Genomic DNA, 13,826 nt, shown 5'->3' with positions numbered 1-13,826 from the left:
TCCTGAAGGTGGTGCCGTGTATCAGGACGACAATGCACCAATACACACAGCAAGACTGGTGAAAGATTGGTTTGATGAACATGAAAGTGAAGTTGAACATCTCCCATGGCCTGCACATGCACCAGATCTAAATATTATTGAGCCACTTTGGGGTGTTTTGGAGGAGCGAGTCAGGAAACGTTTTCCTCCACCAGCATCACGTAGAGACCTGGCCACTCTCCTGCAAGAAGAATGGCTTCAAATCCCTCTGACCACTGTGCAGGACTTGTATATGTCATTCCCAAGACGAACTGACGCTGTATTGTCCGCAAAAGGAGGCCCTACACCATACTAATAAATTATTGTGGTCTAAAACCAGGTGTTTCAGTTTCATTGTCCAACCCCTGTATATCTATAAAGACAGACTCAAACAGACAGATTCAGACAGCCAAGGTTTCTTACATCATATATCTAAGAAACTAATCTCGGCACAGTGTGGGGCGGGGCCTAAGATGAAAGCCAATGACAGAGAAACAGGTGGCGATGGAGCCAGGCACTAATGCCATAGTCATAGATTCGAGCTTACTGAATATAGATGAAGGTGTAGCTATATGAAAACCACTTTTAAAGCATTAGGAGGTTTGCTCGGGGGGAAGAGGGTAGATGTTTTATTATGTAATACTGAGCAGAGATAAGCTTTGTTTTTAATCAGTGACCCGAGGGGACTTGAATAAGAAAGTGTTCTTCTTACCTGCCAGGGGTTCAGCAGGCAGATCTGAAAGCTGACCCTTGGAGGTTAAAGAGGACTTGACTGGAATGGGGAAAAATCCTCTCAGGAAAAGGGCAATGCCCAGTAACTCAATAAAGAGACACAGCGAAGCGAACACCGAGGAACTTAGTTTCATGATGAAAGCTGGAGCTGTTCTTGTACAATTAGAAAGCTTCTGTAACGCTTTAGTGCCGTTTTTACTCGTAATGCTAGTAAATGTATTCCTGCTTGAAGAAACGTAGTGTTATTTTCTCGTTTAAATATCTGTCAGGTCATCGCTGTCCCAAACAGTTCATCCATGTTGACACAGTAGCTCCAGCTCCGGATTAAAGCCAGCACTGCAGCCCCAGACCAACCCCGATATTTCCTTCAGACTGGGTGCAGAGCTGTCCTCTCTATCGCCCAAACGCGATAAAAACAATCAATGAATGATACCGGGGTCTGCAGGGTTCGTGTTTTCAAATTGTCTTTCCGTGTTTTGATTGAAGCTGGAGTACGACAAGCAGGATGTTCAAATCGCGCGTGCATAAATCATTTGAGACACGAGCGCCCACCAACGGCCTACATGCGCACGACTGAACCAGATTACAGTTAATATATAATACAGTTAGTGCTCTAAGAGGGAAACACCGAGACATTTGAGATCACGCCTGATTTTTCCTGAGGTTTCGACAGTGGAGACGTTGAAGAGTTGAGGCTATTTGCAGGAATTTGACATCGAAAAACTGTGAGAATAGTTCTTGACAAGACTAGTATTTTTTGTCTTTATTATTTTTCAAAGTATTATTATTATTATTATTATTATTATTATTATTATTATTATTATTATTATTATTATTATTTTATTTTAACAGAACGTTCCTGAATTAAACGTTTTGAACGGCTGGTAAACACAACTACGTTGAGATACGTCACCCAAGATCCTCCGTTCTGGTTGGCTGACGTTTTGGATCCGGGAGCTTTTCATTGGCCAGGGTGTTCTATTTGAGTTGATTGGATGCTGAGATAGTTTCAAAAAATCCAACTTGGGTTATTGCGGGAGTGGTGAAGTTTTCCGCGATAGTACGGGAAAACAGGCGTTTTTAAGTGGTAGTTTTTGTTTAGTAGGGTTCGCTTCTGGTTTATAAATCATGTCGTTTTCAAGAGCGCCTCTGAAAAGGTTTAATGAACATGTCGGTAAGTATATGTTAGTAACTCCTGCTCCTCTGTTCACGCTATTGGATTATTATTGGCAGGTGAAGAGATTCAGAGTCATTCACAAACGTCTCAAATGGTTCCCTACTGGATTTGAAATGCACATTATAACTGAGGAAATAACGGCTTGTGCTCTCAAATAAATAAACAAATTCGAATAGAAATCCAGTTATATTCAGTGTTACTGGCATTCGACTGTGGGCAGAAGCAAACTTGCATGTAGAGAGTTCTGGGGGAAGCAAGAATTTCATTCTTTGTGTTGTTAAAAAACTAGCATTTGAACTCTACTTACGTTAAAGTTCCATACGTAGCCAGCTAGCTCTAAACGATTGGTTGGCAATTTTACCTCAGAGTTAACGTATTTGTTCTTTGTTATTATTGTTGTTGTTGTTGTTATTATTTTAAATGAACACGTAAGTTAAACTTTAATTACATCAATATCCATATACTGTACCTTTAAATAAACAATACACTCATTTCCATGACACACATTTGACAAATATTACGAGTTATAGCAAATAAACATTTGAACATTTAAACATTTGGACTCTTTTATTCTACATTCTAATAGCATGTAACTGTGTATGTGGATTTCTACAATTACAGTTTAATTCATAGATATGTTGCTCTCTATGTTCTATATGTTTCTTTCACCCTGTTATAAAGTGGTCAGGGCCACTACAGAGCAGGCAGCATATTATTATGTTGGTGAATCGTTCTCAGAGATTGCCCACCCATGAACTAGAGGACGACTAACACAAAGCTGATGAGACACAATCTTTAAATTTACATCTACAAGGTGAAGCAATGTGGTAGTTGTGTAATAGAGTGGACAGTGAGTGGACACAGTGTTTAAAAACAAAAAAAGCACTGCTGTCTAACCCTCTAACACCAGTGCAATACACACAAGCCTTTACTGTAGCACTGGGAATGTGTGTAAACTCAGGTTTATTAATGTACACACAGTTCTCATTATTGTTATTACTTTTTTATAAATAAATAAACAATAATACATTGTATTAATACATTGTTTTCTCTTTTTATAACAATAGTTGAACAAGGTTGTTAGCTATTACTGTGTGTGATATTTTCATTCAAATATCCCATGTTTTATCTTTTAACTGATATGTTTGTTTCATTGCTAGGTTGTGCTCCTCCCCCTGGCAGCTATGAACTCAAATCCGGTGAATTAAAGGGAGCTGCATCCTTTCACAAAGCAGAACGCTTCAAACCAATATCAAAATGTGAGAGCACCTGTCTTAAATTATCTGTGTGAAGAGAGAGAGATCATTGCTGGTTTAATTTCACACATCTGTGGTTATGTCATCTGATATTCTTCTTATGTCTGATTGGTTTAGCCACTGCTTTACCACCACCTCCCTCAAAAGATGTCCCAATATCTCCCGTGCGAAGGACTATGTCTGTGGACGGCTTGGTGAGTTCTCTGCTGATATGATATTAAATGATATTTGGAATCGGTGGTTAACTATTGTGTCATGCTCTTTCACAGGATGGGAGTGCAAGTTCTAAAAAGGACAAGGGCAGTTTTAGACTAGAGATGAAACATCAGAAATTTTTGGAGAAAGAGGTAGGTATAAGCTAAAGGAAGTTTATTTACCAGCACTTTTCATAATATCTGCAATTCAGCTGCTCTTTGCGCTCTGTTTCAGGATGCATGGACCAATAGAAATGTTCTAGAACCACTTTGAATAAAATGTTCATTAACTTTCATTCAAAGTTAAGATTATATTGACTTCTACTGTAAAGTTACCATTTTGGAGATGAGATTTTTCTTAGATTTTGATTCCCTTCTGATATCAAGTGCAGAGACTTGGGATTTGTACCGCCCCTCGTCTGGGTTTGTCTTATCAGACCCTTTCTCAAGATTCTGAACTAGTCTTCATATTCGTTTTATCCTGATAATTGTTTTTTTTATTTTGTGCTGATGATAAACACTCCACCAAATTACACTAGAAATGTACACACACCATTTGATTATGCTTCACTTTTGCAATTGATTGAGATTAACAACTAGTCCTTCACTTACAAGTAGTAAATATTTATTTATTTGAGATTTGTACATCCATATCATTTACCTGCAAGTGACTGTCGACTGGGTAGACTCTCACTCAGATACTTGTCTAATCTCAGCTGTGCGTATGGGTGAGAGTGTGGATACTGCCTGACCTTAATTTGCAGTATGGCATGAATTGACACAAACTCTACTGCTGGGCGCTTCTTTCCAGATCCGCTCATTGGTTCAGCAGAGGGGGGAACAGGACCGCAGGCTTCTGACTTTGGAAGAAGAGCTACGAAAGATAGAGTCAAAACTACTTGCTGCTGTAAGAGAGAAGACTGGACTTGCAGCCAACGTGGCTTCTCTTGAAAGACAACTTGTTGAGATAAAGAAAACAAATGAGTTTCTCAAGGCCAAGGTGAGTTAAACTAGACATGATGTAGTTTAATAAACATTGACTCTAAGCAGGGAGTCTTACAGCATTGGTGTGTGTATGTATATGTGTATGTATGTATGTACTCAGGTCTCTGCAGACACTACAAAGAAAAGAATCAATTCCCTTTCTATGGAACTGTTGGAGGCAAGAAACAAGCTAGATGCTAAAGATAAGGTAAGTTAGTGTTTATTCTTTCTACAGGGTTATCTTAGGTTTTGATCTATAATCTAGAGTTCTCTCACAGCTAACAACATTTTGCAGGAGCTGAGCTTCTGGCAGATCAGTTCAGAGGGGAAAGTCAAGGTACTGGAGACTGACCTTGAAGCCTCTAGAGCAACCCTTGATGCTCTTCAAGAGAGAAACAAAGATCTTGGTGAGCAAGTCTCTTAGTTCTATCAAAGACTTGACTAATTTAAAATAGAGTTTAGCAAGCTGCAGAGGATATCTGGGAAAACTTAAATATTGGAACATTTTAATCATTCTGGAAAAAAATAGATGTCCTAGCTTTTTTTTCCTCATGTTAAAAAAAGCCCCCCCACACCCCCTCCTTTGCTGTTTTTAGAAGACCTCCATGAAGAGACAAAATCTCATAATGATGAACTTGAGAAGGAAATGGATATGCTACATGGTAATACTTTAATTTACATTCAAACATGTAAAAGGCAGCTGGTATTTTCACATTAAGTGAAATTATTGCAAAAATGAAGAAAAAGAACTGATAATGTGTCTTTATTCTCATATTACATCGTCAATTTCAGCTGTAATACAGGAGCTGAGGGGAGAAATTAAAGCTCTGCAGGGCTACCTAGATGATGCGAATGAAGAGATCCAGGTATTGTTTTGGTTCCTAAGGATTGATGAAGAGAGAATTTTGGCTGTACCAAGTTCTGAAAAATAGCCTAATAATAGTCTAATTTCTTCTTTTTTTGTTTTAAGGATCTCAAATGTAAGCTTCAGGACAAATCTGCAATGGAACACTGTGCCTCTGTTTTTGAAGAGAAACTAGCGTGAGTTGCCCACATGAATTCAAGGATTCATTCATTATCTGTAACCTCTTATCCAATTCAGGGTCGCGGTGGGTCCAGAGCCTACCTGGAATCATTGGGCGCAAGGCGGGAATACACCCTGGAGGGGACGCCAGTCCTTCACAGGGCAACACGGACACACACACCTACGGACACTTTTGAGTCGCCAATCCATCTGCAATGTGTGTTTTTGGACTGTGGGAGGAAACCGGAGCACCCGGAGGAAACCCAAGCAGACACAGGGAGAACACACCACACTCCTCATACAGTCACCCGGAGTGGGAATCGAACCCACAACCTCCAGGTCCCTGGAGCTGTGTGACTGTGACACTACCTGCTGCACCACCGTGCCGCCCCCATACAAGGATATGAATTTGTATTTGATATAACTGCCATAAAGAAGCAGTTCACTGATAAATCACATTCCAGTTACCTGATCAGCCTGATGTATTTGGAGCAATACCTACAACGCTGATGTAGCTAACAAACCATGGACAGATCACTGTAATCTGTCTCCATATATAATCCTGCTAAGACAAAATTCTAAAGCTGATGAGGAAGGTGGACACATTCTGAAATCAAACAAAGCCTAAGGATATACTAGGAGTTAGAAACCTATGAATGTAATTATTAAAGTGCAAAAGTGAAGTATCTTTGGACAGCAAACATGTCTTGACTGACTGAGTCTCAGAGGGGAAATGTAAAACAAATTTGATTCTTTATCAAATTCTTGGTGTTCTTTCCCTTTCTGCCCTTCATCCTGCACAGGGAGGTCCAGCAACAGTTGGAGAAGCGCACCGTGGACCTGCAGGACACCCAAAACACCCTGAAAGAGAAGGAGCAGCAGCTACAGAAGTGGCAGCAGGAGCTCCAGGAATGCCAATCCTGTCTCAGGGAGCGAGAGAGTGAGCTGACGCAGCGCAAAAGTGATCTGGAGACCTCTTGGACTTCCCTGAGAGAACTGGAGGAGAAAATCCAGCAAGGAGCCCAGGAGCTGAAAGACTCCCAGAGCACCGTGCAGCAGCAGGAACAGGAGCTGGCTCGCATCAGGTCTGTCCTGAGGAGAACCGAGGAGGAGCTTGACCAACGCGTGGCTCTCTTGGGTGAACGCTGCTTGACCCTGGAGGATGAAAGATGTAGGTGTGGGTATTACTAAAGCAGTTGCACATTTTAGGCTTTTCACATGTTTGACATTCTTCTTCCTCTTGTTGCTGTGTGTGCAGCCAGGACACAGGAGGAGGGACTGAAGAGGGTACAGGAATTGCTGGGGAATATTAGCTCATTGGAGGAGAGTTTGAAGTGTGAAAGGGAGTCTCATAATCAGCTAAAGCAGCAACACTCTGCAGTGACCAAGGAGCTAGAAGAAGAAAAGGTAAAAAGAAAATGGATAAAAACTGAATGATTGTTGTTACTTTTAAATAGATACAAACATGTTTAACACATTAATTAGGACATCAGGTATTATTCTGTTTCAACAAAGCAACATGGTGGCGCAGCAGGTAGTGTCACAGTCACACAGCTCCAGGGGCCTGGAGGTTGTGGGTTCGATTCCCGCTCCGGGTGACTGTCTGTGAGGATTGTAGTGTGTTCTCCCTGTGTCTGCGTGGGTTTCCTCCCACAGTCCAAAAACACACATTGCATTGGCGACTCGAAAGTGTCTGTGTGAGTGAATGTGTGTCTGTGTTGCCCTGTGAAGGACTGGTGCCCCCTCCAGGGTGTATTCCCGCCTTGCGCCCAATGATTCCAGGTAGGGATAGGGATAGGAATCCACTGCGACCCTGAACTGGATAAGCGATTACAGATAATGAATGAATGAACAAAGCAACATATTTCCTGGTGGTGTTAATGAAATTCCTGTGACATGCTTTGATCAAAATATCACAAGGATCAAGCACCATAGCCCTGTTCAAAAAGGCCAGCTTTAGGGACCTGTTCCTTTTTAAATGATAATGAACCACAGCTCACCAACCCTCTCATTTGTAGCAGAAGCTCTTGTTTTTCTGCATTTTTCTTCCTTCCTGTTCAATTAAACCAAAACATGAGCATCTTCACTGAATCAGGGTCATGCAGGTCATCCTCATGATTCTGAATTAGCACCAGAACGGAGCTGTAATAAAGAGCAATATTTTCCAAACCTGTTCTGAAATTTCTAGTCTCTTCCATATCACCTGATCTTACTTGTGGCTTCTGACTGCTGCAGACCCGCAGTGACTCCTTGACCAGTGAGCTAGCAAGAGTCCAAGAACTGACTGAAACTGAGAGGAAGCAGCTGGAGGAGGAGCTAGAAGTAGTCCTGGAAGAACTGTCTTCAATGGAAGAGCAGGATCGCTTGCATGACTTGGACATCCAATGTCTGACTGGAGAGAAACACACAATGGAGGAGGAGCTAGAGAGGTTAATGCCTTTTTAATTATTAATAGGAAGGGAGTAAGATCTCATTTTATGTTTATGCTATTTTAATAGTAATTTCTGCACTGCATCAACAGGAGAAGTCTTGAAATGAAGACTTTGAAAGAGGCTCATATGGAAGCTATGAAGAAACTGCAACAGGAGCACTGCATCTCTCTGAGCAAGATTGGTGAAATGGCCACTGAGCTGGAGGAGTAAGTACTGAGCTCTAGTTGCTAAACTACTCATGAACTAGTCCATGTTTGTAATACTTTAACCCTTGCAGTGTCAGAAGGGCTACGAGCATGCAGCAGCAGCAGGCTGAAGCACATGCTCAGAAACTGGAGGAGGAAGTGAACACAGTCACCCAGAAACTCCAGGAGGAGCAACAAAAAGTCCTCCAGCATCAGAACACTCAAGATAAGGAGCGGGAGGAGTATGCCAGGTCAGATTTCACCTTCTGTATGTGCTTGCAGTGCTCTGTTTAGACAGTAACAGTAGCTATAGGATATTAAATGCCAGAATTCATTAAATAAGCCCCTATTTGAAGTCAGCAAATCGGACCAAGACACAATTTTTAAATGAATTGTTTTAGTACTCGACTGCTAATCTTTTGCTGTTAAGTCTGTGGCCTATAGCCACCACCGGTTGCTGGGTGTATGCCTTAATTTTCTCCAAGGCCCATAATGTAGCTGTTTAATATTCCAGCTAAGAGTCTCTGCTTTTGTGTTCTTATCTGTAGTTAGTAAATGACTTGTGCTGTGGGGCTCTGGGTGATTGTTGGACATTGCCAGTCAGTGACAGTCAGCTGAACTTAATTTCATCTTTCATAAAGACTTTGTCCAAAAACAGGTTTTTAATTCTTTTGCAGACAAGGGCTAAGAGAAGTAATGTCCTTTACTGTAAGTGTGAATACAAAAATAAAGACTGAATATTGAGAAATGTAAATGTGGGCTTGTGTTCAGAATGTTACTGGAGGTCCAGACTAGGCTGGCTCAGAGCAAGGAGGAGCAGAGGACTGTGTTGGAGGCTCACAGCGCTGAGCTGAGCTGTTTGCAGGGAGAGATTGAGATGGAGCGAAAGGAGAAACAGCAGGCACTGGTTCGGTTGGAAGAATCTCAGAAGAGGAAGAGGCTATCGGCAGAGGGCAGGGAGCAGGAGGTGCACGTCCTGCAGGAAAAATTAGAGGGGCTACAACAGAAATTTGCTGAACAGTGCAGGCTGCTGGAGCAGAAGGAGGCTTGTCTAGAGACCCACAAACATGAGTGGCAACAGGAGAGAGAGCAGCTTCTTTCAATGGTGGAGCAGGAGCGACTTGAAGCACAACAAAGGTGAGGACAGCACAAAAAAAAGCATTACTCCATTATTATTGTTTCATTCATTCATTATCTGTAAGCGCTCATCCAGTTTAGGGTCGCGGTGGGTCCAGAGCCTACCTGGAATCATTGGGCGCAAGGCAGGAATACACCCTGGAGGGGGCGCCAGTCCTTCACAGGGCAACACAGACACACATTCACTCACACCAACAGACACTTTCGAGTCACCAATCCACCTGCAACGTGTGTTTTTGGACTGTGGGAGGAAACCCACGCAGACACAGGGAGAACACACCAACTCCTCACAGACAGTCACCTGGAGCGGGAATCGAACCCACAACCTCCAGGCCCCTGGAGCTGTGTGACTGTGACACTACCTGCTGCGCCACCATGTTGCTTTGTTGAAACAGAATAATACCTGATGTCCTAATTAATGTGTTAAACATGTTTGTATCTATTTAAAAGTAACAACAATCATTCAGTTTTTATCCATTTTCTTTATACATCCTGGAGGGGGCGCCAGTCCTTCACAGGGCAACACAGACACACACGGACACTTTTGAGTCGCCAATCCACCTGCAATGTGTTTTTGGACTGTGGGAGGAAACCGGAGCACCCGGAGGAAACCCACGCGGACACAGGGAAAACACACCAACTCCTCAGACAGTCACCTGGAGCGGTAATCGAACCCACAACCTCCAGGTCCCTGGAGCTGTGTGCCTGCGACACCTACCTGCTGCGCCACCGTGCCTCCCCTTATTGTTTTTTTTTATTTTAATAATTTGAAACTGATCACATTTGGAGTGTTGCCCTGTGAAAGACTGGCGCCCCCTCCAGGGTGTGTTCCCGCCTTGCACCCAATGATTCCAGGTAGGCTCTGGACCCACTGTGACCCTGAACTGGATAAGCGGTTACAGATAATGAAATGATCACGTTTGTGTTTGGTGGATTAAATTAATTAGAATTATATAAAAAAATTATTTAATCTAAACACTGAAATATGATTAGGGTCTTACCTCCCAAATGCATTATAGATTTAAGATTAGTCTCACTTCAAGAATGCTGGCTAGAATCTGAAAGAGTCAACCCACAAGGTCTAAGCACAGCTGTAATCAATTAATGTGACCAGGCTCTGGGATGCAAAAGAATCCTAAATCTACAGTTTTACATGAGAGCTTTAAATTGTCCTTCCATTTGTCATCATTTTAACATGAACCACTCACTTTGGCTCAGTAATCCAGTGTGAAAATACACAAGTGGCCACTCACAGCAGAAAGTGAGCAATGGATATTGAGAATTTTTCAAATAGCAGAGTTAACGGAGTGTTCCACAGTTAATAGAACATTCAACAGTTTAGACACTGGGTTAATTAGCCAGCCTTTCAAACTTTGACTTTGACATTCTCCTCTCTCTGATTTACCCACCCATTATGATCTACATTTCAGTTCATGCTTTCTAACAAGCAAGCTAGCAGAGTAATGATCATCATATCATTTCTAATCTGTCAAAACCTCAGCAAATAGTTATTGTTTTTGAAATATTAGGCACTCTAAAGTGCTGCTATGACCTTAAACAACTTTATATCCTGTTATGTTAAGATCTGAGAAATGGTGAGTTAAGTCACAATGATAGTGAACAAGTTCTGCTACTGGAATTGATACTGGAGGGCTGTTGAGGGCTGAACTAATACACTAATGCTCCCAGTGTTTCTGCTTCGTTTATTTTGTTGCAGCGGTGTGCCATGTGTAATATCAGCACATGTCAATTCCATACGGAGGGCTTTTAATTTGAAATGAGGAATGGGGGCTGCTGAAAACAATCCTAGAGGAAACACAGGGCCCCCCCCTAAAATGGCATTAGTTATTTGTCACTGAGAGACATGTGTGCATCTTCCTACAGCACGTCTAATGCAGACACGGAGCACTGGAGGAATTTGTACGAACAGCTCTCTTCTAAAGTCAAACCGTTTCAGGTGAGGCCATGCTTCTTTTAAACAACCCCTTTGTAACATATTGCTAACTGAGTGCTGCAGATGTTCTCTTTGGGTCCCTGGTGTGTCGCCTCATTTTTCTACTGTCTGTGATCTCCAGGAGCAGCTGGATGGCTTTGCTGCAGAGAGGGATGCCCTGCTCAGTGAGAAGGGAGCCACTCAGGCGGAGCTGAATAAGCTGGCTTGTGCCTATGCCAATCTGATTGGTCATCAGAACCAGAAACAGAAGATCAAGCACATGATCAAACTCAAGGAGGAGAACCTGGAGCTCAAACAGGTCTGGAGCACGCTGCTGTTATACAAGAAATGTTCTCATTCCTATTAATGCCACATTAGCTAGACTTTGTTACTGATGTCTGATGTTTATCTGTTTTGCAGGAAGTGGGCAAGCTTAGGGCACAGGTGATGAAGCAGAAGCGAGAGCTGGAGCAACACAAGTCCAGTCAGGCTCCTCGCAGATTTGATCCAAGCAAAGCCTTCAGACACGAATACAAGGAGAACCAGCAGCCTGCTTCAGGTCTGAGATAGTGGGTGATTTTAGAATTTCAAACTGCTTTTCTTTTGCAACTTAGTACAACTGATTGTCTTTTTAAAAAAAGCAGCATCTTGTTTTGGATCCTGTACACGTGCCCACTGAGATCTAAACACATTATTTATATACAGAAGTGTATGCTTTTGATACATTGCCGCAATTTTTATCTAATTAGAATTTACAAATCTGTAGTGTATGCATTGGAATGGGAATAAATGTTTAAAAATATGAAAAGTAAACTATATACATTTGTTTTTTTGGGTTTGATATACAGCAGTTTAAATGTATAGCCATAAAGCTACTGTAGGCTTGGGTAGTGCATACTCCAGCGTTGTTATTTTCACTATTGGGGCTACTGCTGACTTGGGCCATGTATACTCCTGCATTCACTATTTTAGTATTTAAATTCAGTTTTTAACTGTCATCCACTTAGTTTTAATCTCTCTTAAATTAAGACATCTTTTAATCTGTAATCAGCTAATTATTTTTTATATCTGTTTCTTTGAATATGACAAATGTTTTCTTGTCTCTCTATGAAGATCTGTTAAATAAATGTTTAACTTTTTGCTATGGTTTTTTTTATTATTCTCTTTTAAGCAGCCCATGGATCAAAGGGTTTAAGTGACCAGGTGGTATGACACTAGCTTCAACTTGAATGCACATGATTGGACAGGTCTAATGTAATATACCCACTGGAACCTGGATTGTAGGTCTAGATTTGATGATCTCTGCTATAGGCGAACACTCTAAGCCAAAGGTGTCCAAAGTCCGGCCCCTGGGCCAAATGCAGCCTGCTGTAAGATTTTAATTGGTCCAAGGCATTTTTAAGACTACATCATTAGTGTCTTGCTGGCACTTGGCAGTTTTCTTTCACCTGACTGTGGAAGCATTGTACAAATGTATAGGAGGTTGTACCACTGTGTTATGCTAATCTTAAATGCCTTTCATTTCTCTGGGCCAGGGAAGCAATTCACAGGACGACATTTGGTGATGGCTGCAGAAAAATAAATAAATAAATATAAAAAACACGTGAGAACTGGTGACTTCAAGAGTGGGAAGTATCTGTAGTAAAATGTTGGGTTTTGTTTTTGTACAAGCTGGTCTTTGCCTTGTAGGCTCTTGTAAGATCAATTAAAAATGCTAGATCTGCCAACACTAGAGGGTCACTCAACTCCATGAACAGGTTGGTCCTTCTCTTTCAAAAACGGGTCAATCTCCGATCTCAAGGAATTAAAGCACTGCAGCACAGAGCCGTGCCTGAGCACATCAGAATAATACAGTAAGTCCCCATACGCAAAATCCACATCAGAGAGGAACTCTCTGACCGTGAGAAGCAGTGATTTAAAGAGTGGGAAATATCTGTAGTAAACTGTAGCAGCAGTTTTAAAATAAGTTTTGTAAATTTGTGTTTTCATACTACACTCTTTTATTAATTTATTTGTGAATAATATACTTGTAAAGAGAGACACCCATGCTCTAAGCGTTGCTTCCATTTTACTTTAAATACACTCATATTTTAGTGATATGAACCTGGAAAACTAGGAAACTGTATTTTATTTCTGTAATTGAGTGAGTGTCATGGAGTCTTACTTTGGTTATAATGAGATGTATTAAATTTGATGTAATGCCTTGGTGGTGTTTGAGCTTTTGTCCAGCAGAGGGCCCTAATGTTCTGCAGATCAAAAGCCTTTTGTGTTCTTTCTGTATATATGTGACCCTTCTTCATTGGTGAAAATGATTGTTTTGCAAAGAAACCGGCACTCATTTTTGTTGCACTTATAATGCTGATTTATTTAGAAGTCAAGGTCAGTGTTCTTCTGCAACTCAAGTCTAGACGTACACTCTCTTGCAGTTGTGGTCAGTTGCAGGTGGGTGAATGTGCAGGGCCAGTAGCAGCACAGCTCCACAATCCCTCTCTTGACCTTCAGCTTCATATTTTTCACAGGGCTACATTCCCCCATGTTCTCATGACCAGAGTTCTTTAAAAATGTTGGATTTTGTTGTCGGACAAGCTGGTCTTTGCCTTGTAGGCTCTTGTTCAGTTTAAGATGATCAGAAAGATCAATTAAAAATGCTAGATCTGCCAACACTAGGGGGAAACTTAACTCATGAAGTGGTCCGTTGTTCTCTGATCTCAGGGAATTAAAGCACTGCAACAGAGCCGTAATTTAGCCAGCGCA

General features: G+C 41.6%; 2 protein-coding genes across 5 annotated transcripts in view; one reads left to right on the top strand and one right to left on the bottom strand.

The window, feature by feature from the left end:
• The window catches only part of pigg (phosphatidylinositol glycan anchor biosynthesis class G (EMM blood group)), a 117,388-nt gene extending 116,132 nt beyond the window's left edge, over positions 1–1,256 (bottom strand). For all 4 annotated transcript variants that reach the window (XM_066649280.1, XM_066649281.1, XM_066649283.1 and 1 more), the window contains exon 1: positions 731–1,256. In XM_066649280.1, the coding sequence (XP_066505377.1) occupies positions 731–884 (154 nt within the window). In that variant the 5' untranslated portion in view covers positions 885–1,256. The remainder of the gene's footprint in view (positions 1–730) is intronic.
• Positions 1,257–1,762: 506 nt separating this feature from the next.
• hmmr (hyaluronan-mediated motility receptor (RHAMM)) lies at positions 1,763–12,149 on the top strand. The gene is made up of 19 exons (XM_066649167.1): positions 1,763–1,924; positions 3,088–3,186; positions 3,301–3,377; positions 3,453–3,530; positions 4,189–4,377; positions 4,483–4,569; positions 4,657–4,768; positions 4,958–5,023; positions 5,154–5,227; positions 5,332–5,402; positions 6,189–6,556; positions 6,644–6,792; positions 7,621–7,814; positions 7,907–8,023; positions 8,095–8,253; positions 8,774–9,139; positions 11,024–11,096; positions 11,215–11,391; positions 11,493–12,149. Exons 1-19 carry the CDS (start codon positions 1,879–1,881, stop codon positions 11,640–11,642), a joined length of 2,652 nt encoding a protein of 883 aa, XP_066505264.1. The 5' UTR covers positions 1,763–1,878; the 3' UTR covers positions 11,643–12,149.
• The last annotated feature ends 1,677 nt before the right edge of the window (positions 12,150–13,826 follow it).

The sequence above is a fragment of the Hoplias malabaricus genome, chromosome 17 (assembly GCF_029633855.1).
Source record: "Hoplias malabaricus isolate fHopMal1 chromosome 17, fHopMal1.hap1, whole genome shotgun sequence".
NCBI lineage: Eukaryota > Metazoa > Chordata > Actinopteri > Characiformes > Erythrinidae > Hoplias > Hoplias malabaricus.
The sequence above is the reverse complement of the archived record's forward strand: the minus strand, read 5'-3'. Positions and strand labels throughout refer to the sequence as shown.

Excerpts from the sequence above, each read along its gene's own strand:
- hmmr (XM_066649167.1), top strand. The coding sequence starts at position 1,879 with ATGTCGTTTTCAAGAGCGCCTCTGAAAAGGTTTAATGAACATGTCG. Across the intron at positions 3,378-3,452 it reads CTATGTCTGTGGACGGCTTG|GATGGGAGTGCAAGTTCTAA; the intron begins GTGAGTTCTCTG and ends GCTCTTTCACAG. Across the intron at positions 8,024-8,094 it reads ATGGCCACTGAGCTGGAGGA|TGTCAGAAGGGCTACGAGCA; the intron begins GTAAGTACTGAG and ends TAACCCTTGCAG.